General features: G+C 36.1%; 1 protein-coding gene across 1 annotated transcript in view; it reads right to left on the minus strand.

The window, feature by feature from the left end:
* Positions 1 to 25,856, minus strand: part of PRKCI (protein kinase C iota) — a 67,927-nt gene that overhangs the window by 22,570 nt on the left and 19,501 nt on the right. The window contains exons 3-8 of the mRNA XM_012779274.2: positions 15,664 to 15,753; positions 12,917 to 12,967; positions 8,842 to 8,927; positions 6,962 to 7,102; positions 3,235 to 3,289; positions 2,114 to 2,172 (exon numbers count right to left, since the gene is read on the minus strand). Coding sequence (XP_012634728.1) covers positions 2,114 to 2,172; positions 3,235 to 3,289; positions 6,962 to 7,102; positions 8,842 to 8,927; positions 12,917 to 12,967; positions 15,664 to 15,753 — 482 coding nt within the window. The remainder of the gene's footprint in view (positions 1 to 2,113; positions 2,173 to 3,234; positions 3,290 to 6,961; positions 7,103 to 8,841; positions 8,928 to 12,916; positions 12,968 to 15,663; positions 15,754 to 25,856) is intronic.

Below are 25,856 nucleotides of genomic sequence, written 5' to 3' on the forward strand. Positions count from 1 at the left end.
ATTTAGAAATAATAAAGTGAAGTGAAAAGAAATCAGATTTGGGCAGGTTAAGAAAGAAGAGAAAGGTAAGAAAATAAGCCAATATACAGAGTTTCAATATGGTTAATTAGAAATTGTAAGAGAGAATCAAATGGAACAAAAAAGCACAGTACCTTCATAGACACAATAAGGCTGAAACCAGATAACAGTGAAATGTCACTTTCAAAGGACTTAAAAAAAAAAACAAAAACAAACCACTGACCTAGAATTATAAATCCAGCAAAAATTGCTCCCAAAATGAAACTGAAATAAAAAACAGTTTCAGACAAAAACTCAAGAGATTCCATCACTAGTAGGTTCCCACTAAAGGAAATACTAGAGCTCAGATGGAAGGACAGACATACAGGAAGGAACAAAGAACAAAAAGGGTAAAATGTGGGTAAATTTAAATCCAGACTATTTAAAAACACTAATACACACACACACAGAATTTTAAAATATGATGATAATAGCACCAAAGGTAGGAAGGGAGGGGGGATGAATTTAAAATGTGTTAAGGTCATTGCATTTTCTGGGAAATAGTACATATATTATCAATAATTTGCATTCGACTTTAACAAGTTAAAGATACAAAGTGCACTCTCCAGCGCTCCTCAAACTAGGAGTTTGGGACTAGTCTGGGCAACAAGCCTGAGACCTGTCTCTACAAAAAAATTTTAAAACAAGATTAGCTAGGCATGGTGGTAAGCCCCTGTAGTCCTAGCTACTTGGGAGACTGAGGCAGGAGGATCATGAGAGCCCACCTTGGCGCTGCAGTGAGCTATATAATAGCACCCCTGAGCTATAGCCTGGGTGACAGAGCAAGACTCTGTCTCTAAAAACAAAAATAAAAACAAACTCTCAAAATATTGGCAAATCAAATCCATCAATATATAAGGAGAAAGATGCATGACAACACATGTGGTTTATTTTAGGAATGAAAACTAGGCTTCACATTTGAAAACTAATGACATTTACATATGATCAACTCAACAAATGACAAAGAATGTTTTTGATAAAATTCAACATCTTTTTAGGATGAAAAAAAAAAATCTCAGCAAACTAGGAATAAACTCCTTTATTCTGATAAGGGTTATCTATCAAAAAACCTACAGCAAATATCAAACATAATAATGAAATATTGGAAGATTTCTCTCTGAGATGTAGAATAAGACAATGATGTATGATTACTACTTCCATTTAACATCACTGGTCATTTGTAGAGGTCCTTGCTAATTCAATAAAATAACTAAATATTACAGGAGTGAGGGAAGTAGGTAGATAAAACAAGACTGGCTATGAATTGGTAATTGCTTTAACTGGTAATTGCATTAACAGATACAGGAGCTTTGTTATACTATTGCATTTTGTCTACTTTTATTTATGTTTGAAAATTTCCATAATAAAAAGTTGGGTTTTTTAAAAAGGTAACCAAGAGAAGAACAAAATATAATACACCTATCAAACAATGGAAAGAAGAGGGAAATGGAGGAGATAGTGTGAACTAATAAATCTTTTATGGGCAGAAATACATAAACTTGAAAAACTGAAAACAGAGATATAAACATTATGGACACAACCAGAAATAGTTAAAAAGCTTGTCTCTAAGTCATCAAACTGGGAGTGGAAGGTGTGAGGTATGGTAGTCTTTTTCACTATAAGCTTTTAAAAAATTATTTTAATATTTTAAATTAAAAATTTGTTTTAAAAACTGATAAAATGCTTAATAATCAGAAAAAAAATAGTGGCAGTTAACATGCTTAATCATTTTTACTCTAAATAAGCAATTAGCCCACAAAATGAAAGGGCCTGCTATATATTTTAAAAAATACTATGAAGTATGTTATTAAATACATGATAATTTTTAGATTAACCTATTTTAAAATGAAAATAAGTCATCCTACCAAATTATTTCCTAATTTAAATTAGTAATTACTAAATTAAATTAGAATAATACACTGGAATCATTAAAAATCATTCCTGTATTTTACCATTATGATCTGAAATCTATGCAGGTCATTGTGTTATATTTTAAACTGTTGAGTGTTACTAAAAAAATTAATGATGTAATGTACAATAAAACAAATCATCTTACCTCCTTTTCTTCACCAACTTGGTCCAAACTCTCATGACTTGAAGGATTATATGGAATTACTAAAAACCCAATACCAAACATGAAAAAAAAAAAGGGTGGGAGAGGAAAAACATAGCATCTATTAATGAGTTTGACATAAAAATTTTCTCTTGATTTTCTTTTTTAGTTTTTACTTCTGAATAAGTTTTCATTATTTAAAAGTGAATATGTGTCCTACTAGTAACAAACTGTATGTACACATAATAGCAAAATCCTAATCTTTAGTGAGGGTAAAGAGAACAACCTGGTAGCCAAGTACTACTTTTAACAAATATTTCTGCTATTTTTTAAAACATATCTCTCCTTTACAAACTAATCAAACACTTCCTTCTGTAAGGATGATTCTATGACTGAGGCATAAAGATAGAGGGTCTATAGTTTTCATTTCTCACTCCCTTCATACTCAAAATTTTCCTGACTGCTACATAGGTTAAGTAAAGAACTGACAAGGATGTGACTTCTATTTCTTAAAGTTACTTGGGGAAGGGGAGGGGTGAAGCCTATATTTCAAATAGCCAGCTTCTTTCACGACCAAGAGATTCCATTCTGTCTTTCCAGAAAAAACTCAATGTATTCCCTTTCTCGATTCAGTTCAGAGCATGGCTGCTCTACCCCTTTCATTGTTCTCCAAATTTTCCCAGGTATGTGTTTAAGATTTTGTACCTATGTAACACTGAACTCCATCACCTTTCTGGAATTTCCTATGCTGCATCTCAGTATCTTTTACATAATTTCTACTTCTGATTATTAAAACAGGTCCCTTGAACACAACATGACTCACAAAATCAGATTCATATGTTTTCATTATAGAAAAAAACTGAGTTTGCTGAATTTAAAGGATCTCAAAGAAATATATCTGAACTAGAAAACACAGTCATTTATTACAGTTTATATAGCTGTCTTTTTAAAATGCCAAACGTGTATGTTAAATATTGTGACTGATTTTACTACCACAAAATATGCTTACCTACTTTTATTTGGGAAGAACAAAAATGTTTTCACACTCAGGTAAGAGTCATCTAAAGAAACATTTAAATGCTGTTTTGTTAATGAACAATGATTCATGCCAGCGTCATTCTTACCTGTCTGTGCATGGTCTGAATGCATGGATGACTGATCCATGGGCATTATCGGTTCCTGCAAACATTTCAGAAGATACCATAACTTAGTAGATTCTTTTAAAATCCCAATACCTCTGTTAGTCCAGAATCAACATTATTTCAATGAGACACAGCATACCAATATGTAATTTTGAAAGAATATAACTTAATAAGTGAGAATTATGTTACTATATTTTACTTTTAATTTTATTTTATGAAACCATATAATATTCCTGTGAATGAAATAATGTTAGTCACATTTTATAGAAAACAGACACAAAACTAATTTCAGACCACTAATTTGAAATCAAATTAAACTATTATACTCTGATTTGTTTCTCTTCTATACTACTTATTCCTTCAAGCTCTACTTTAAATCTCTGGCAAAAGAAGTCTAGAATATGAGCTTGGTAGCTGGGAGACAGACGTCTATAAAACCCTTAAAATTATATGTAAAATTTAGTGAGTTTCTCATTTTTCTGAAGATTCTCAAAGGGGTTAGTGGCCCCCAAAAAGGAAAAGGAAACCTCCTAGAAACTGACTTAACCAACTAACTGCCAATAATCTTAGGAACAATGCTAATTCAAAACAAAACTGTTACTAATTCATTAATCTTCGACCCAAGTTTACTGAATACTATTAAATAACAGGAAAAAGTAAACTTGAAAAAAGTCATTAATTATACAGTTACAATGTTAAGACTGTCTTAAAGATAGGCTTATAAGTAAGCTTACAGATTTTTAAATGCATTTAACCCCTATTGTAAAATAGCAATATAATCACTAACCCTATCCCTCTTCCCTTGTACATGTATGAACACACAAATCATTTCCTCACCTAAGAATACACAAAAATATCAACAGTAACCTGGATAAATTATGATTATAATTTTTAGTCTCCTGTTGGTTGGTAACTGTTCCTTAAGATTGGATTTTCCCCTTAACTACAACCTCATTATATGAACTAGCTAACTAATTCTAATACCCAAGACCCACTAGTAATAACCTACTTTCACTATGTCTGAGGAAGGTCTTATGAATAAACATGGTATACCCATTCTAGAGGACAATTAAGAAAGAGGCATCCAGGTCTTTTTTAAAAAAGCGTTATCTTTTAGGCTGGGCGCAATGGCTCACTCCTATAATCTAAGCACTCCAGGAGGCTGAGGCTCGGGGAGATTGTTTGAGCTCAGGAGTTTGAGACCAGCCTGAGCAAGAGTGAGACCCCCGTCTCTACTAAAAACAGAAAGAAATTAATTGGACAACTAAAAATATATAAAAAATTAGCCAGGCATGCTGGCATGTGCCTGTAGTCCCAGGTACTCAGGAGGCTGAGGCAAGAGCATTGCTTGATCCCAGGAGTTTGAGGTTGCTGTGAGCTAGGCTGATGCCACAGCACTCTAGCCTAGGCAACAAGTGAGACTCTCTTTCAAAAAAAAAAAAAAAGCATATCTTTTAACCCAATAATTCTACTTCTGGATCCTTAAGGAAATAATATATTTACCAGGAAGTTCATTATGATTTTCTTTATAGGAAAACTGAGAAAACAACTCAAATGTTAAATCACAGGGAACAGAAATAAATTACAGCATAGACATATAACAAATTATTATGCTAAGAGTGATGAGGATATAGATATAGAAAGACGACCAAAATAAATTATTCAGTGAGGAAAAAAAGGGTTAGAAAAGAGTATGCACATAATCTCACTTTTGTTAAAAAGTATGTAAAAGAAAGACACACCCAAACATATGTGTCTTCTGGTGGATAAACACTCAACCCTCTACATAGTCTCAAAAACAACCCACAAACAAAAAAAACCCAGAATCTGGTCTGCTCAGTGGCTCACGACTGTAATCCTAGCACTCTGGGTGGCTGAAGACAGTAGGATCACTTGAGGTCAAGAGTTCGATACCAGCCTGAGCAAGTGAGACCTGTCTCTACTAGAAATAGTAAAAATTAGCCAGGCATGGTGATGCACACTTGTACTTCCAGCTACTCAGGAGGGTGAGGTAGGAGGATCCTTTGAGCCAGGAGTTTGAGGTTGCAGTGAGCTATGATGACACCACTGCACTCTAGCCCTAGCTACAGAGTGAGACTGTCTAAAAAAAATGAAACAAAACAAAACAAACCCCCAAAATCTAATCAAACTTCTACATCCAGCTACTGTGTAATATAAAGGAAACAAAGAAGAGTAACATGAAAAACATAACCATGGAGAAGTAATGAGCAAATTTCTGCAACACTATAAATGAAAAACAACTGCTTCTTCTATAATCAAATTTTAAGGAAAAAAAGAACAGAGAGAAGGAGATGGAGGAGGAACCGGTAAACTAAAAAATATCTAAGAGACATCAGTCAATTGCAAATGTGGACTTCATTTGAATCCTGATGCATAATGAAAACTGTAAAAACAAAATTACAGCATTTATGGGACAACTGAAATTTTTAACCCCATAGAGGAGGCACACTGCAGGAGGTGAGCAGTGGCCAGGAAAGCTTCATCTGCATTTACAGCCCCTCTGCTTGAGCTCCTGCCCCGGCCATCAGCCCTCCAACCCCATGGAAAAATTGTCTTCCATGAAACCAGTACCTGGTGCCAAATAGGTTGGGGACCGCTATTTAGAGGCACATGCTGAAATCTGTCTGAGATTTGTTTCAAAATAATACACAGTGAGGGGAGGTTAAGTGGGTGGGAGTACAGATGAAAACAAGATTGGTCGTGAGTTGAAAACCGTTAGAACTGGGTGACTGGTACATGGAGTTCATTATACTGCTTCACCTACTCTTACATGTTGAAATTTTCTCCATCCAGAAAAATTTAAAATCTTTATGCATATAAATTTGCATAGAAAAAGTTGCAGAGGGATATACACCAAATGACAATTACCTCTAGATGGTAGGATTTATGAGAATTTCCATTTTTTTCTTTATTAATCTGTATTCCATATTTTTTCTGTAATGAATATGTTTTGATTATATACTTAAAATAGAAAGTGAAAAATAAAAATTTTAAATGCAGTACTCTCACACTTTAAATAGCAAACACTTAACTCTTTTTACCTGGTATCTGCTTAGGATAGATGCTAGAATAATGGGAGCTATAAACTAATAAGCTTAGATTAAATAAGAGGAAAAAAAGATCTCTTAAATGATCTAATTTAGACCAGAGAATTTTATAGCAGGTCAAACAAAGAAGTTAACTATATCCTACAAACAACTATTACCATAGTTATTTCAAAAGTTCCAAAGTTCACAATATGTTAACTGGAATGTAAAGTATTCCTATCAATACTCTGTAACAACTTTCTTGTCCTGTAATTCCTTCACACCTTCCTATTTAAGCCCTCTGTTCCAGTATAGTTATCAAGCATGCTCTTTTGTTGTTGTTGCTGTTGTTGTTGTGACAAGGTCTTCCTCTGTCACCCAAGCTATAGTGGAGTGGTATCATCATCACTCACTACAACTTCAAACTCATGGACTCAAGTGATACTCCTGCCCCAGCCTCTCCAGTAGCTGGGATCACAGGCACATACCACCATGCCTCAATAATTTTTCTATTTTTTTGCAGAATGGGGTCATCTTGAATAGTGGCCTCAAGCAATCCTCCCTGCCACCTTGGCCTCCCAAAGTGCTAGGATTATAGCTGTGAGCCACCTCCCCAGTCTCAAACATGCTATATTGAAAAAGAATAGAAAATTATGCCTTACCGGTGGCAAAGAATGCCGCCCACATTCAATTGTGACAAGTTTGTGGCACTTCTTATGAACCAGGAGCTTGCAATTGATGCACTTATATCCCTGGCGTCCAAGTCCCCAAATTCGGTCTGTGCAGATGGCACAGTGAGCACGCTGAAAAGAGCAATTAAATAGTATTTTATTAACAAAAAATGGTCACAATCATTTCCCAACAGTTTGCTTATAAAATAATGAAAATAAGTGGCTTTCTTCAACTCAATTCCCTTCATCATGGTGTCAACTGCCAGCCCATGGCAAACAAAAGAGAACTTCCTCATACATCGTTTTTCAAAAGCTATGAAGGTCAATGAAAAATAAATAGAAAAGAGAATGTGTTTTAGAGAGACAGTGAAATTTCTGACCATATTGCTTTCTGAGTCCAAAAATTTTTAGACTTCACATAATTAAGTTCAGAATAATGAAAACAGAAAAAGTGCATTAAACTACAAATACATATGGCAGAAAAAGCCATTTAAAAACTCCTAAAGCAACTAACTATAGGCATTCAGCAGTGGTCCTCAAACTTTTTAAACAGGGGGCCAGTTCACTGTCCTTCAGACCGTTGGAGGGCTGAATTATAGTTAAAAAAAAACTATGAACAAATTCCTATGCACACTGCACATATATTATTCTGAAGTAAAAAAACAAACGGGCAAAAACACCTGCATGTAGCCCACGGGCCGTAGTTTGAGGACGCCTGGGCATTCAGCTTTGTTCTGGGCTGGAACAAAATAAACAAATTATAGACAAACTAGGACTGCATAGTCAGGGGCCTCGGAGTCGCTACAATGGGCCAAGGGCAGGCCCAGCTATTCCTAGAGCCTGGGCGGGCCTCCCTCCTTGACAAATCCCTGGAAGCAGAGCCCACTTGACTTAAACTTGGGGGCCCAAGAGGCCACTCACTTAGGTTGTCCTCTTTCCCTGGATTGTCCTCTTCCCCTGTCCCACCAAAGAAGTAAACACTCTGTATGGAGAGGGACTGACATGGAGGGAAATGGGAACACATACAATAATTAAAGCTTCAGTGCAGATGGATTTGAGATGTCACAAAACCCAGTAAAGGATTCCAAAGCAATGTTTCAAACCTAAAAACAGATGCGCCTAAAGAAGAGAGGAAGCCTTCATAGCAATCCTATAAATTACAAGACATGGTTGTATAACTGCCACTGAGAAATTTCTGTCACTTTCTGTTCAGAATATTTTGCTTGGACATACCTAGAATTGCCACAATAAAGATTTGTCGGTCAGTTTGTATTTCACTGAAATTTCTCAATTAAAATGGCTTGAGAACATTGTAGGTAAGCAGACAACAGAAATAGATGGTATGTGTCAGGGAAACCATAAGGTATTTGAACTGCTACATGATTGAACCAAGTTTACTATTATTTCAAAAGGAATGCTTGTACAGATCTAATTCTGAAATACTAATTATCCATCCTGAAGGAGTACTGTTCCTTAATTAAGGGCTTGTTTGTTTAACTGGAACTGTAAATATATTTTTGTTTCTAAGCTATATTTGCAAAAATTTATTTTTCAAAAATGCCCACTGTGAATGTGAAAACATAATCTTAAGTATTTTATACTTAATTGTAAACTTTTCTCAGAAGTCCTGTTTTATTCTTGCTAAACTGAGCACAATATCTGGATAATATGTTAACATTTTTCATACTTGAAATAAGCATTCATTAAAAAAAAAAAATTACAGGCATACTGCCCCAGGCAAACTGGGAATATAAGGTCACAGTATTTCTTTAAAAGGGAATAACAAGACTTACTAACAAAACGACTTTTCATAATAAAAAGAAAAAAAAATAGCTGTCTCAAATTATCAGTATTCAACAAACTCAGTTTACCCTGTTGAAACGCTTGGCTTGAAAAGTGTGGCCATTTGCACAATAAAGCTTTCTCCATCGGCGAGCACCTCGGCGATAGATGGATTCTGAAGAGAAATTAATAGTCAAAAAAAAAAAAAAAAAAGAAGAAAGAGCAAGTGTGAGTAAAGTTACTTTATAATTCAGTCTGTAATTTTTTTCATGATATTCACTGCCAGAAAAAAAAAACACTGATTAAAAACCTGAATGTGAAAAAGTAAAACAGATTCATCAAGGGACTAGATGAAAGACCCTGCAGTATAAATATTTCAATAACTACTATTGCTTTTCTTTTTAAAAATTTTCCAATTTTTTATTTTGAAAAAATTTTAAGCCCACAGAAAAAATGAAAGAACACTGACATTCTTCACCTAGATTTACCAATTATTACTGTTTTGTCACATTTGCTTTCCCCTCTATAAAAACATATTTTTTTTCTGAATCATTTGGAAGATGCAGACATTACGACCCTTAAAAACCCCTAAATACCTAAGTAACCATTGCCTAAGATTAAGGCCATTCCTCCTAATTCTAAATAACCACAAAACCATTACCAGGTCTTAGAAAATTAACATTAATTCAATATCACTCAAGATACGGTTCATATGCAAATTTTCCTAATAGCTTCAGAAGTATCTTTCAAAGTTTCCTTTTTCTATCTAGGATCCAATCAAGACTCAGGCATTGCATTTAGTTATTTTGCCTTTTTTGTCTCTTTAAGGTATTCTAAAACATTCACTCCACCTCATTTGTTGTTTGTTTTTCATGATTTTTTTAAGAGTATAGGGAGTTGTCTGATATTATGTCCCACATTCTGGATTTGTCTGTTTCCTCATGATTAGAGTATTCAATACTTTCGGCAAAAATAATACATAGGTGATGTTGTGTATGTCTTATTGCATTACATCACAAGGTACACAATTTTAGAATGTCGACTCCTATTACTGATGTTAAATCACTTATTAATAAAAGGTAGTGATTACTAGATCTCTTCATTATAAAGGTACAGTTTACATTTTATAAGTAATCAATAGTGATATTTTGTATCATAAGAACATCTTCTCCCCCAATAACCTTTCATCTAATAGTCTTTATATTAATACTTTTCTTAAACATTCTCAGAGAAAGAAGTTCCAAAAGCCCAAATCCAAGGCCGGGCGCGGTGGCTCATGCCTGTAATCCTAGCACTCTGGGAGGCCGAGGCGGGAGGATTGCTCGAGGTCAGGAGTTCGAAACCAGCCTGAGCAAGAGCGAGACCCTGTCCCTACTCTAAATAGAAAGAAATTAATTGGCCAACTAACATATACAGAGAAAATTAGCCGGGCATGGTGGCACATGCCTGTAGTCCCAGCTACTTGGGAGGCTGAGGCAGAAGGATTGCTTGAGCCTAGCAGTTTGAGGTTGCTGTGAGCTAGGCTGGAGCCACGGCACTCACTCTAGCCTGGGCAACAAAGTGAGACTCTGTCTCAAAAAAAAAACAAAAACAAAAGCTCAAATCCAGTCAACCTTTATAATTTTGGTAAAGCCCATCATTCTTATATATTAAAAATATATTGTGTATTAGTAATAACTATATCCCATAGTAATAGCTGATACCATGGAAAAATAACATTAGATTCCTGAACTCATACATTAAAGCAAACATACCACTGGGTTTACTATTTAAAGTTGTGATAGGGGGAGGCGGCGGGATTTAAAAAATCCCCCCCTCCCCGTCAAAAATTAAAAAAAAATAAAAAAATAAAAATAAAGTTGTGATAGTAAAGGCCAGTGGCAATGCTCTGAATTAGAAATCTTGAGATAGCGTAAGACAAAACCTTAAATATAGATGTTTCTACTTCTTTCTTTGTTTTAAAGTAAGAGACAAGGTCTCACTATGTTGCTCAGGCTGGATTCTAACTCAAGCAATCCTCCTACCTCCTGAGTAGCTGGGACTACAGGCATGCACCACCACACCCAGCTATGTGCATTTACTTTTAATTATATATTGTTAGCAGTAGCCAAAGCAGAAAGTTTCTGTTAACAGCATTTTAACTTAAAAGAACATTCTATTTCAGAAACTTTCATGAACTAGAACATGACTTACCTTAAATTTAAACATTTTAATGTTGCCTAGGAATTAAAAGGGCCAAGAGAGCACATTAGTGGTTATCAATTTTCCTGCATGTCCTAGTTTAGTAATATATATTTTACTGAGGGAGAGGTGGTAACAAAATATCCACCACTAAATTTTAAAGGGGGAAAGTGAGAATGAAGCATAATGAAAAGTTAGAAAACTATATTTTATTTGGGAAGAATGCTATAGCTCTATAATATATTTGGAGATGGCACTCTGGAACCAAGAAGATCTGCTACAATGGTAAACCTTTCAAAATTCTGGCTCTGAAGAAAGATACCTACTTCTCCAACAGATCTTTGAAGGCAGCCTACCTGGCTTCAGTTCATCACCACCAGAACCCAGAGAAATTTTCCTAGCTAAATCCAAACTTGCATTTTTCACTATTGCTTTAGGGTTCTATCTATTCCTTACATTTCCTCATTTTCCTATTATAGCACATGGCTACCATTATATACAAATACCCACAGTTCTTTTAGAAGACGAAGAATCACACAATTAAAAGTTTAGAACAATTTCACTTAATTCAAAGCAAAATACCACTATTCCTTCTAAATTCATGGATATGTGCAAAAACCATAAATAAAAATGAATTGCCAGTGGGCGCGGTGGCTCACACCTGTAATCCTAGCACTCTGGGAGGCAGAGGCGGGCGGATTGCTCAACGTCAGGAATTCGAAACCAGCCTGAGCAAGAGCGAGACCCCGTCTCTACTATAAATAGAAAGAAATTAATTGGCCAACTAATATATATAGAAAAAATTAGCTGGGCATGGCAGCACATGGATGCAGTCCCAGCTACTTGGGAGGTTGAGGCAGCAGGATTGCTTGAGCCCAGGAGTTTGAGGTTGCTGTGAGCTAGGCTGACGCCATGGCACTCACTCTAGCCTGGGCAACAAAGTGAGACACTGTCTCAAAAAAAAAAAAGAGTTGCCTAGTATCAACAATAAATTATACCATATATCAAAAGCAATAACGTATAATCAAACATAAGTTTGCATATTTAAATTACATCAGAACAAATACTTTGACTCTTTCAGTTCATCTCATTAATAATAACCACTGGGGGCTGGGCAGGGTGGCTCACGCCTATAATCCTAGCACTCTGGGAGGCTGAGGCAGGAGGATAGCTCAAGGTCAAGAGTTCGATATCAGCCTGAGCAAGAGACAGACCCCGTCTTTCTTTCTAAAAATAGAAAGAAATTAGCTAGACAACTAAAAATACATAGAAAAAAATAGCCAGGCATGGTGGCGCATGCCTGTAGTCCCAGCTACTCAGGAGGCTGAGGCAGAAGGATTGCTTAAGCCCAGGATTTTGAGGTTGCTGTGAGCTAGGCTGACGCCTCGGCACTCCAGCCCGGGCAACAGAGTGAGACTCTGTCTCAAAAAAAAAAACAAAAAACCACTGGCTTAGTTAGACATTCAAAAGCAATCCCTTTACAATTCCTAAAGACACATGCTGAAGTATTTAGAGGTGAAGTGTCATGTCAGTTACTCTCAAATGGCTCAATAAAAAAATAGTAAATGCATTTGTTATGTTTATACGTGCATGTATACATGTGTACACAGATGAACAGATAAAGCAAACAGACAAAATGTTAACAATTGGTAAATCTGGAAAAAGGATATATGGGTATCCTTGTTATCAATGTTATTTCAACTTCTCCATAGGTTTGAAAATTTCCAAAATTAAAAACCAGAGAGACTTAAAATTAACTTAATTTTCCTTTTGTATGTGCAACAGATAATTACCTAACTTGTAACTAAGAACTATCTGAATTTGATCTGGCAAAAGTGGAGTTTAGGTAGTCGCTAATATATTCTAAATTAAATTGAAAAATGGAAAAGAAATCAAATGAATTATAAGTTCTATTTCTGATTTCTTTTCACTTGTGCCACTGCATAATAACTCTTAAAAGGTATAAAGTATATAAACACTCACTATCTTCTCCTGGACAGGGCATTCCAGGACGTTCTGGCACACAAGGGAATACTGAAAGAAAAGAAGATGAAAATTGGTTAATAGCATATTTAAAACACACAAATTACAAAGAAATTTAAAATTCAAATATAAAAAAATTGGCCCAGATTTCAACCTGACTCTCTCTTTACTTGAGACAAGATATGGTCAATATTATTTGTTTAAGGGATCCATTTTACCAAGGCCATATAAAAGAAGGTTTTATGAAAACAAACATAGCTATAAACAATGAATTAGAAACTAAAATTACTAATTCTAGTCCCTGTTACATCATTAATTTTTATGGTCCTTAAAGAAATCATTAACTATTATTTCCTTCACTCCTTGTTATAGTAGGACAAGTTTGCTACAATGAAGAATTAAAATTATAAAAATGTATATGAACATGGAAACATAAAACAATAGAGTTTTAAAAAGATGTATACTAAACTTAGGTATAAATTAATACCAGAAACTATCAAAAATCTAAAAATGTAAGTTTAAATTAGGAATTATAACTTGATAGACATACTAATTAAAATCATTTTTTATAATGAGGTAGGATATAAAGCAACAGTATATTTATGAACATCTTGTTAGCTATTTTTAATATACGATGTACTAAAGGACACAGTTTAGCCAGGTATGGTGGCCATGTCTGTAGTCCTGGGAGGATCACTTGAGCCCAGGAGTTCAACACTAGCCTGGGCAACATAAGTGAGACTTCGTCTCTAAAAAAAAATAAAATAAAAGACACTTTAATAAAGAGCACAGGGCCGGGCGTGGTGGCTCACGCCTGTAATCCTAGCACTCTGGGAGGCCGAGGCGGGTGGATTGCTCGAGGTCAGGAGTTTGAAACCAGCCTGAGCAAGAGCGAGACCCGTCTCTACTATAAATAGAAAGAAATTAATTGGCCAACTAATATATATAGAAAAAATTTAGCCGGGCATGGTGGCGCATGCCTGTAGTCCCAGCTACTCGGGAGGCTGAGGCAGTAGGATCACTTAAGCCCAGAAGTTTGAGGTTGCTGTGAGCTAGGCTGACGCCACGGCACTCACTCTAGCCTGGGCAACAAAGTGAGACTCTGTCTCAAAAAAAAAAATAAATAAATAAAGAGCACAGAAGACAGGAAGCTCAGTTCCTAATATGTATTTTTAAAAGCTGAAATATAAGCTAACTTCTGATAATAGATCTGTGATATAAAAAGCTATAAAATGGAGGTGGGGAGTTAAAAACCTAACCTATCTGTACAACGAACACTATTCAGGTAATAGGCACACTGAGGTATCCATGTAACAAAAACATTTGTATCCCCTTAATAGTTTAAATTATTTTTTAAAAGCAGTAACTTAAAACTGTTAAATGCCACTGATCAATCATTTCTTTAAGCATTCATGTAATTTTATTCTAGAAAGGTGACAAAAATATAGATAACTTCTAAAGCTCTACTAGGATCTCAACAAACTAGATTATGAATCCTTTGGGAGTCACTATGTCAAATTCTAAAGGTAGAAAAAAAAAATCAAGAAACAACTGTTTTTTTTTTTCAAAAAAATTACACTGTACAAAGGAATAATAACAAGGTATTGAAATAATTCGTTATACTTGAGGAAAGAATTGTATTTGTTTCATGTTTTAAAGAATTTCCTAAGTCTGGTCTCCTATAACTCCCAAAAATGTTACATGAAATATTGCCAATACATAAAATTAAATGTAGCATATTAAAGGGTTCTGTATGACTTAGAAAAAAAATTGAGGGGTAGCATAGTAGAATGAAAAGAACACAAATTTAGAATCAGAATTCCTAAAATTCATAATCCAGGTCTACAATGTACCAGTTATACCCTGTTTCCCCAAAAATAAGACTTACCCATAAAATAAGCCCTAGCAGGATTTGGCATTTGCACAATATAAGCCCTACCCCAAAAGTAAGACCTAGTGATGGGTGCGGCTACGCAGCATATCTGCACAACCCTTGCATTTTGTCGCAGAGTGGTAAAAAAGATCAGCAGCCCTTCTTATTTGCCCCTTCGGGACAGCTACTATCCCAGAGGTGACCAGAAAGGTACGGGCAGCCCCACCAACAAGGTCAGCTCCTCCTGTCAGGTCCCAGCCATCCTGTGCCTGCTGCAAGCTAAGGCTTTGAAGGGGAAATAACACACCCCCTGAAAATAAGCCCTAGGGTGTCTTTTTGAGGAAAAATAAATATAAGACCCTGTCTTATTTTCAGTGAAACATAGTATGATCACTGAGTTTAGATTTCTTCTTCTATACCACTACCCACATCTCAAAGGTTAAATATTAATGTCTGTAAAGTACAATGTAAATAGTTTCATTATTAACCCTTAAACAAAAGAAATTTAAGATCCCTTACCTTTGGAGATCATTATTTGCATATATTACAAAATTGTAAGGAGATAACTTAGGTTCATTAGGCTCTCAATTCTTAAGTTTTGTCCTAAACTTGCTGTGAAACACTGAGAAATCACATTTTAACACCCAAGAAGGCATACAGAGATAACATATTTCCCAAGAATATAAGAGTCAGATTGATTTTACCTTCTTTAACATTTGAGAAACTATGAAAAAGAACAATTACATAGGGATGAGGCATAAAGATTAAGAAAATAACATCAGAATTATGTTTTAAAATGGTCAAGAATAGTTATTTCAAAAAAAATTATAGCTCTAGAAGCTAGAAATTATATATATAATGACTACTCCCTTACCATGAATCAAGAGTTCAGAATCCTTGTTTAGCTCATAAAGCCTAAAGGCTTCTTCTAACTCCAACTGTGATGATACTGTACACGGGTCTCCTAAAAAATACAAAAAGTAAAAGCTCAATTTTTAAAATCTCTAAATGTCACGATTACTATTATATTCCAGAATATAATATCTTGATGAAAACTAATTATATATATAAACAGAAAAATATTTGATAAGGACAAATCTTTACTTATTTAGATAATTCTATTCTCTGAAATAGGTGGCGTAACTTTCTTTTTTTCCTTTAAGACAGGCTCTCACAATGCAGGCTAGAGTGCAATGGCACAGTCATAGCTAATGGCAGCCTCAAACTTCCAGGCTCAAGTGATCTTACTGCCTCAACCTCCAGAGTAGCTAGGACTACAGGCGTGTGCCACCATGCCTGATTAATTTTTTAATTTTTTTGTAGAGACAGGGTCTCCCTATGTTCCCCAGGCTGGTTTGGCACTCCTGGCCTCAAGTGATCCTCCTGCTGTGGCTTCCCAAAATACTGTGCCAGAGTACTGAGCCACCACACCCCAACCCCTATTTTTATTTGTACAGTTAAAATAAGTATAGCCTAAAGCTGTCTCCTTACATACTTTAAGTTCTGCCTATAGGTTTCTCCCTACATAGTAAACCGTAATCTACTCTTATAACAAGTAGCCAAGTCTCAGCTAATCATAGCAGCCATATTTTAACCACTCACAGGTGGGCAACTTTTCAAATAGTGCTCAAATAAGGCAAATGCCAAACTGTAACCAATCCAGCTGTTTCTGTACCTCACTTGCGTTTTCTGTCCATAATTCCTTTCTGAGCACGCTGTAACTGCAGCTCAAGGGTCGCTATGAATCTATCCTGGTTGGGGGATAGGGCAGCTGCTTGATTTGCTAATCATTCTTTGCTCAATTAAACTGTTATATTTGTCTAAAGTATTTCTTTTAACAGTACAAAATATTACACGAGGTTGATAGACACCAAATTCAAAATATATATAAAAAAAATTTTGTTCTCAACATTGTATATATTCAAAATATAGCAAACAGAATCCATCGGGACCACATTTGAAACCATCACTGCTACATAACTAATGGGTATAGTTAAGAGCAAGCTTTCTGTTACCTGTTTTTTTAAAAGAGTAAGTAAAACTATTAATAGTTCCATTGCTACAATATGGTTGGTTAGAGGTCTCTATGTAATCATTTTGTCAATTTTTGTTTTTCTTCACATGAGAGAGCCTGAACAAAGGAGTCACAGAAAGTAAAAGCTACCAAAGTACTCAGGACTGAAGAACTTGAGCTGCTTTTAAATGTAAATGAATAGTTTTAGTAAAGGTACGAAGAGAGGGGAAGGAAGAAACACTTTCCTTATCCAACTAGCCAAAGAACTGAGTCATCTTTGGCAATTAATAAGGTGGCACATCTCCCTGGACAATGGCATTCCTCAACAAAAAAATCATTTCGAGCATAGTTGGAGCCTGAGCTGGGTCCTTCCTGCAGCCATTCTTTTGCTCATTCCTGTGGTTACTACATAGTGGATGCCACCAACCTTATCTAAACCTTAATCATCAGCAGTGAACTCAGTTTACTACTTTAGAGTGAAAAATGAAGTCATTTTTCCTGCTGTCTCAAAGAAAAAAGTGCCTCTATTCTTTTCTGCAACTTAGCCACTGAATCCGTATTTCCTTTTACCTTCTCTGGGCTCCTCAGTTCCATTTCCATTTTTTCTTTCCTTCCATTACCTCTTCTCAGGCAAAGGCATGTTTGAGTCTCCCTCTCAAAAATCTCTCTCCCACTCAACTTGCCACTCTATTCATTCACAGCCATACTTGGAGTAAACAAACTATAGAATAAAACTGGAGGGGATGGGTGAGAAGAAGGGGAAGGAAGAGGGGTAGGGGGTCCTTGGATTTTCATTTTATACTTTTCTTTAGTATTTTTTAATCATAAGTTTATACTCTTTTTCAATGAAACAACTTCACTAAATATTAAGAGTGATTACATCCTGCTTTCTCCATGTTCGTATCGTTCATGCATTTTTCAAAATTCTGCTACCAGGTTTTATCCAAACACTCCAGTAAAACTACTACAGCAGAAGTCATGAAAATAGCATCTTTTCAGTCTTTGTTCTAATTAAACTCTCTATGGCACCTGACAAAATAGCCCTCTGACTAATGACAGAAACTGTGTCTTGGTTTCTAAAAATACCATTTTCCAGGTTTACCAACTCTTTGACTTTTTATTCTGGAAATATTCAAACACATTACAAAATCCTGTTTCCCCTGTATACCCACCCACTTACTCTTTACCACTGTAGCATTTTGAGCAAATCCTGGTTACTCTAAAAATTGCTTAATATAACCAAAATACCATTATCAGTCTATAAAAACTACAGGTTATTCTGTAATTCTCTGTAAAATATCCAGACATATTGATATGCCAAAAAAATGAAGTTGGACCTTTATCTTACACCATAAATGAAAATTAATTCAAAATGGATCAAAGATCTAGATGTATGAACTAATACTACTAAACTCTTAGAAGAAAACATAGGGGAAATGCTTCATGACATTGGATTTGGCAATGGCTTCTTGGACATCACATCAAAAGTATAGAAAAAAAAATGAATATATTGGACTATATCAAATAAACTAAACTACTATCAACAGTTAAAAGACAACCTGCAGAATGTGAGAAAGTATTTGCAAGATATATCTGATAAAAGAGTAATGCTCAGAACATGTAAAAAAAACTCTTTTAACTCAATGACCAAAAAAAAAAAAAAACCCTGATTTTTAAAATGGGCTAAGGACATTTCCCTACAGAAGATATACAATAGGCCAATAAGTACATGGCTCCATATCATTAATCATTAGGAAAATATAAATCAGAACCACAAGATACCACTTCACATCTATCAGGATGGCTATTATAAAAAAAAAAACCCAGAAAATAACAAGTGTTGATGAAAAACTGAAACCCTTGTACACTGATGGAGGGAATACAATATGGTACAGCCACTGTAAAAAAAGATATGGCAGCTCCTCAAAAACTCAAACATAGAATTATCATATGATCCAGTGATTCCATCTCTAGGTACATATCTAAAGAACTGAAGCAGGATTGGAACAGATATTTGTACACTCTTGTTCATAGCAGCTTTATTCACAGTAGTCAAAATTCAAGTGTTTCTTGACAAATGGATAAACATAATAGTGGTATATACATACAAAGAAATATTATTCAGTCTTAAAAAGGAAGGAAATTCTGACACATGCCACAATATGAATGAACCTGGAGGACATTATGGTAAGTGAAATAAGCCAGTCACAAAAGGACAAATGTTGAGTAGTCAGATTCATAGAGACAAAAAATAGAATGGCAGTTTCCAGGGGCGAGGGAAGGGGTAATGGAGAGGTATTGTTTAACAGGTACAGAGCTTCAGTTTGAGAAGATGAAAATGTTGTAGAGATGGACAGTGGTGATGGCTGCATAATAATATAAGCATATTTAATGCCACTGAACTGTACACTTAAAAATGGTTAAAATGGAATATATATATTCACAATTTGAAAATAAAAATAAGTTTTAAAAATGCATTACCTTTTGAGCCAGCAATTTTACTTATAAGTATTTACTTACCCAGAGATATATTTGCATATGTAGAAAATGACTCTTGTAAAAGGAATTCTATGGTAGCACTATTTATAATTGTAAAAGGTCACGTCATAAACAACTAAATGTCTATTAATAGTTTATGCAGGATTTTAAAATTTATTTTATTTTTCTTCTTATTTTTTTGAGACAGGGTCTCACTCTGTCACCTGGGCTGAGGTACAGTGGCAGGATCACAGCTCACTGTAACTTTGAACTCCTGGGCTCAAGTGATACTCCCACCTCAGCCTCCAGAGTAGCTGGTACTACAGGCACACATCACCACTCCAGCCTAATTCTTTTATGCAGGCTTTAAAGAAAACTGCAGTTCTATTATGTATTCATATAAATATCTTCAAGTTATACTGCTCAGTTAAAAAAAATCAAAGTACAGAACAGCACTTATTGTGTACTGTCTAGAAGGGAAATAAAATATATATGACATAATGCTTATATATGCACAGAATGTATCTGGAATATTACAAAGTAAATTGATAAGAGTGGCTGCCTCTGGGACAAAGAAGAAAGGGAGGGAGGTTTAGACTTTTCACTACCTTCTTTTGTAATATCTCAATTTTATTTTATACATACAACATATTCAAAACTAACATTTTTTTAAATGGCCCCAGTTTACTTTCCAGGCTTTTTTCCAGGTACCCTCAAAACTTACTGTACACTTTGACCACACTGAATTTCTCAGCCATAATCTAAACTTCTGTGTTTCCCTAACCTTGTTCATGATACCTTTCCAGAAAGCTTTTCTGTGGTGGATTAAAAATTGCCACAGGCTGGGCACGGTGGCTCATGCCAGTAATCCTAGCACTTTGAGAGGCTGAGGCAGGAGGATCACTTGAGTTCAGCAGACCAGCCTAAGCAAAAGCAAGATCCGTCTCTACTAAAAAGAGAAAAAATTAGCCAGGCATTGTGACAAGCACCTGTAGTCCCAGCTACTTGAGAGGCTGAGGCAGGAGGATTGCTTAACCCCAGGAGTTTGAGGCTGCTGTAAGTGAGGCTGACACCACGGCACTCAAGCCCAGACAACAGAGTGAGATCCTATCCCCCAAAATAAATAAATAATAAATAAATAAAGTGAAACAAAAAAATGTGAACTTGCCGGGCGTGGTGGCTCACGCCTGTAATCCTAGCACTTTGGGAGGCCGAGGCGGGCGGATTGCTCAAGGTCAGGAGTTCGAAACCAGCCTGAGCGAGACCCCGTCTCTACCAAAAATAGAAATAAATTAATTGACCAACTAAAAATATATATACAAAAAATTAGCCGGGCATGGTGGCGCATGCCTGTAGTCCCAGCTACTCGGGAGGCTGAGGCAGTAGGATCACTGAGCCCCGGAGATTGAGGTTGCTGTGAGCCAGGCTGACGCCACGGCACTCACTCTAGCCTGGGCAACAAAGTGAGACTCTGTCTCAAAAAAAAAAAAAAATGTGAACTAAAACGTCACATTTGTTTTAAAAAAAGGTCTCATTTGTCATTTCCTACTCTCTCACTATGTGAGAGTATATGGGAAGGGGGAGGGGAGATAATGGTTACAAAACTACTATTCATTCTAAAATGTTTAGTTAGATTAAGTAAACCAGTTTTTCCACATCAAAACAAATCAGTAAGACTGGTTTTGAGTACAAGGAAAAAGGGCATTTGTCTAAAGTCTGTTTAAAGAGAAATAAGCTTATGATCTTTATTTGCTCGAGCATAAAATCTCACAATTAAATGTCTGTTTTCTAGAACAGTGTTTCTCACATGCCAAGGAAATCAAATTATAGTCCTGTCTTTGACTGATCATAGAGAAATTTTTTTCTCCAGATTAGCATACTCCAATGCCTACATGACTGAAAACAAAAATGACAAAGTTACAACTGAAAAATAGTTGAAAGTAACTTAAAAATAATCACTATTGCCTCCGTGTGCCTAAAATTAAGAAAAGACTGGTATCAGAATTAAGCAAGGTAAGAAGGATTACATGGGAATCAACAGATCTTAATGAAAATTGAATCTTTTACCTGAACAAGGCAAAGGCTACAGTTTTATAGTTTTCCCCAGAAAATTAGAACACTTAATAGCTATTTAGGGAAAAAGAACTATTAATTGCATTGTAACAAGATAAGACTATTGCTTAGTTAAAACTAAAATTAGTTTACTACATGAATCTGTTAATTAAAATATGCTATTACTTTAAGGAAAAAAATACAGACAACAGCAACTCCCAATGCTAAAATCTCCAATAACTAAAGTAAAACTAAACCCTGGAAAGGCTTGCTACTAGTCCTTTGTACAATTTACAGATATTTTTGAACATACTATTATTAAGTACCGTCTAGGCACCTGAGCTCCAATGTCAATGAAACAAAATCTCTGCTCTCATGGAGCATACATTCTACCATACAATAAAAAAAAAAAATCACTACCAGAAAACAAGACAAAAAATAAGGAAAGAAGTTATAAAGTAAATGAGGGTAAGAAGGCTTCTTGGAGGATATGAAATTTGAGTTAAGACTCGAATGACAAGAGATAGTTAGTTACCTGACAATCCGAGAACAAAACTCTCCAGGCAAAGACAATACAAAGTACAAAGGTACTATAAAAATTTTAATGGATTATCTCTAAACCAAGTTCTTTTTTTTTTTTTTTTTTGAGACAGAATCTCACTTTGTTGCACAGGCTAGAGTGAGTGCCGTGGCGTCAGCCTAGCTCACAGCAACCTCAAACTCCTGGGCTCAAGCAATCCTTCTGCCTCAGCCTCCCAAGTAGCTGGGACTACAGGCATGCGCCACCATGCCCGGCTAATTTTTTTTATATATATATATATATTAGTTGGCCAATTAATTTCTTTCTATTTATAGTAGAGACGGGGTCTTGCTCTTGCTCAGGCTGGTTTCGAACTCCTGACCTCGAGCAATCCGCCCGCCTCGGCCTCCCAGAGTGCTAGGATTACAGGCTTGAGCCACCGCGCCCGGCCAAAACCAAGTTCTTTTAATACCATTATCCAGTGATTCCTATGTGTGCTATAGTTTGAAAATTTTTGACTGAAAAAAACTATAATGGCAAATAAATGGTACAAAATGATCAGGACAGGAATAAAACAGGAATAACACTGGATTATGATACAAAGTATTTTACTGAAGGCTAAGCATATGCTATACACTGTGCTAAATTATATAATATCATTTTCAGGCTGAAGACATACTGTGAAGTATCCATGACATTTATAATTAACCATATTTAAAATAACCTCATGATACAGTAGGTCAAAAATGGTCGAATAGATGAAGATACTCAATCTAGCTCTTATATAATACAAAATTTAAAATACCAAGCTAGCGTTTATTTTTGATTTGCAAAAATGTTAATGATTCATAATATCTGATATTGGTGAAGGCAAGAGTGAAAAGATCCTCTCATTCAATGTAGTCGTGTCATAAACTGGGTTTTTAAAAATTATTATTATTTGTTCCAAGAGACGGGTCTTGTTCTGTCACCCAGGCTGGAGAGCAGTGGCCCAATAATAGCTCACTGTGATCTTAAACTCTCAGGCTCATGCCTGTAATCCTAGCACTCTGGGAGGCAGAGGCAGGCAGATTGCTCGAGCAGGAGTTCGAAACCAGTCTGAGCAAAATCGAGACCCCCGTCTCTATTATAAATAGAAAGAAATTAATTGGCCAACTAATATATATAGAAAAAATTAGCCGGGCATGGTGGCGCATGCCTGTAGTCTCAGCTACTCAGGAGGCTGAGGCAGCAGGATTGCTTGAGCCCAGGAGTTTGAGGTTGCTGTGAGCTAGGCTGACGCCATGGCACTCACTCTAGCCTGGGCAACAAAGTGAGACTCTGTCTCAAAAAAAACCCAAAAAAAATCTCAGGCTCAGTCGATCCTTCCACCTCAGCCTCCTAAGTAGCTGAGACTCCAGGTGCATGCCACCACACCTGGCTAGTTTTTTTGTTTTTATTTTTTTGTAGAGATTGGGACTCACTATGTTGCTCAGGCTGGTCCTGAATCCCTGGCCTCAAGCAATCCTCCTGCCTCGGCCTCCCAAAGTGTTGAGATTACAGGCATGAGCCATTGTGCCCAGCCTAAATTATTTTTTTAATTGAGCAATAAAAATTGTATATATTTATTGTATACACAACATGATGTTTTGATATATAGATATATTTCGGAATGGCTAAGTCAAGCTAATTAACATATGCATTACCTCACATACTTATCTTTTGGTTTAAATTTCATTTTTTATTTTTTTAGCAACAGGGTTTCGCTCTGTCGCCCAGGCTAGCGTGCAGTGACATGATCATAGCTCACTGCAGCCTCCAACTACTGGGCACCAGTGATTTTCCTGTCTCTGTCTCCCATGCTGGGATTACAATACGTGGGGACTATAGTAGCTAGGACTACAGGTGCATGCCACCACCCCTGGGAAATATTTTTTGTGGGGGTAGAGACCGGGGTCTCACTTTGTTGCTCAGGCTGGTCTCGAACTCCTGGCCTCAAGTGATCCTCCCACCTCTACCTCCCAATATAGTGGGATTACAAGTGCAAGCCACTGTGCCCAGACTTGATTCAACTTTTTTGATGACAAATTCTCACTAGCTGTCAACTTTTTTGATGACAAACTCTCACAAAGTACGTATTCTGCAGATGTGCTACAAACAGAGTCCCGTACCACTATCCAAAATTACCCTTAGAAACGTTCGTTATAGAGGCTGGGCAACATGGCTCACATCTGTAATCCTACACTCTGAGAGGCTGAGGCGGGAGGATGGCTTAAGCTTAGGAGTTCAAGACCAGCCTGAGCAAAAGTAAGACGCCATTTCTACAAAAAAATAGAAAAAATTAGCTGGGCATGGTGGCGCATGCACCTGTAGTCCCAGCTACTCAGGCGGCTGAGGCAGGAAGATCGCTTGAGCCCAGAAGTTTGAGGTTGCAATGAGCTATTATTATGATGCCGACACTATACTCTACCCAGGGTGACAGAGCAAGACCCTATTTCAAAAATGAAAAAAAGAAAAAATAAAGTTCATTATATACTGTTTATGGTAGTGAAAAACTGGAAATAGTATAAATGTCCATCAATAAGGGATTAAATAAATCATGAAATTATCTACAATATGCAATAGTATGCAGTGTTAAAAAAAGGTAATGATGCAAATCAATGCATACTGAAAAGAAAAAATGTCCAATATACATTATAAAGAAACATACTGCATAACAATTTGTATATAATTTTTGTGTTAATAAAAGTATGCTAATAAATAATTTAGAGAAACATACATGTTTGCAGATGCACAAAAAATATTTAGAAGAACATATACTAAGCCATCACCAGTAGTTCTTTCAACGGGGATTGGTGTGGGAGGAGAGGAGAGAAAAGAAAGGGTAATCAAGAGACTTGTTTTTAAATTTCATCATTGCTTCTCGGCCTTTTGGCTAAGACCAAGTGTAGTAAATTTCATAAACTTCTGTACTAATTTTTTTCCTCGAACAGTGAACGTGGATTACTTTAGAGAAACTTCTCTAAAGAAACTTATTCTTAAATTTAATTATATTTGAATTTAATTATAGCTTGGAGTTGGGATGTCTTTCCAGAGCTCTTTATATCAGGGAACATAGAAATGGCCTCAAATATTGAGATAAATATTATAACAACATTCTTTAAAATGAGATTGTAGGCCAGGTACAGTGGCCACACCTGTAATCCCAGCACTTTGGTAGGCCAAAGAGGGAAGATCGCTTGAGGCCCCAGGAGTTCAAGATCAGCCTGGGTTCTGCTTATTGGGGAACCTGGCGCTAAACCATTCGTAGACGACCTGCTTCTGGGTCGGGGTTTCGTACGTAGCAGAGCAGCTCCCTCGCTGCGAAAAAAAAAAAAAAAAAAAAAAAAAAAAAAAGATCAGCCTGGGCAACACAACAAGATCCCATCTCTAAGAAAAAAAAAAATTTAGCCAGGTACTCGCCTCTGGTCCCAGCTACTAAGGAGGTTGAGGTAGGAGGACTGTTTGAGCCCAGCAGTTTGAGGATGCAGTGAGCTATAATCTTGCCACTGTACTCCACCCTGGGCAATAAGACCAAAACCCTGTCTTAAAAAAAAAAAAGACGCAAAAATTCTATTTGTATTACAATTAACAGAAAACCATTATACAAAAGTAATATATTTAGGGGACCTTTTAACTATACTTCAATAGCAGTTCATCATGTAAAATAAAGTCTAATGTGGTTTTTGCAAAGCTTTGGGAGATACAGTCCCATGCTTCTCAAACTTTAATATTCATACAACTTACCTGTGGATCCTGTACAAATGTAGACTCTGATTCAGTAGTCTGTGATGTGGCCTGAGAGTCCCCATTTCTAATCAGTTCAGCAGATCACACTTTGAGTATCAAAGATCTAGCCTAAGGTCACCACTCTCCCCATTTGAGATATAGTGAATTACTGTTCTTCCCCATCCACCATGTTCTTCATATCTCTGTGCCTTTTTTATACATTCTTCAGCCTATATGGTTTTTTACTCACCTCTTC

The sequence above is a fragment of the Microcebus murinus genome, chromosome 1 (genome assembly GCF_040939455.1).
Source record: "Microcebus murinus isolate Inina chromosome 1, M.murinus_Inina_mat1.0, whole genome shotgun sequence".
Lineage (NCBI taxonomy): Eukaryota > Metazoa > Chordata > Mammalia > Primates > Cheirogaleidae > Microcebus > Microcebus murinus.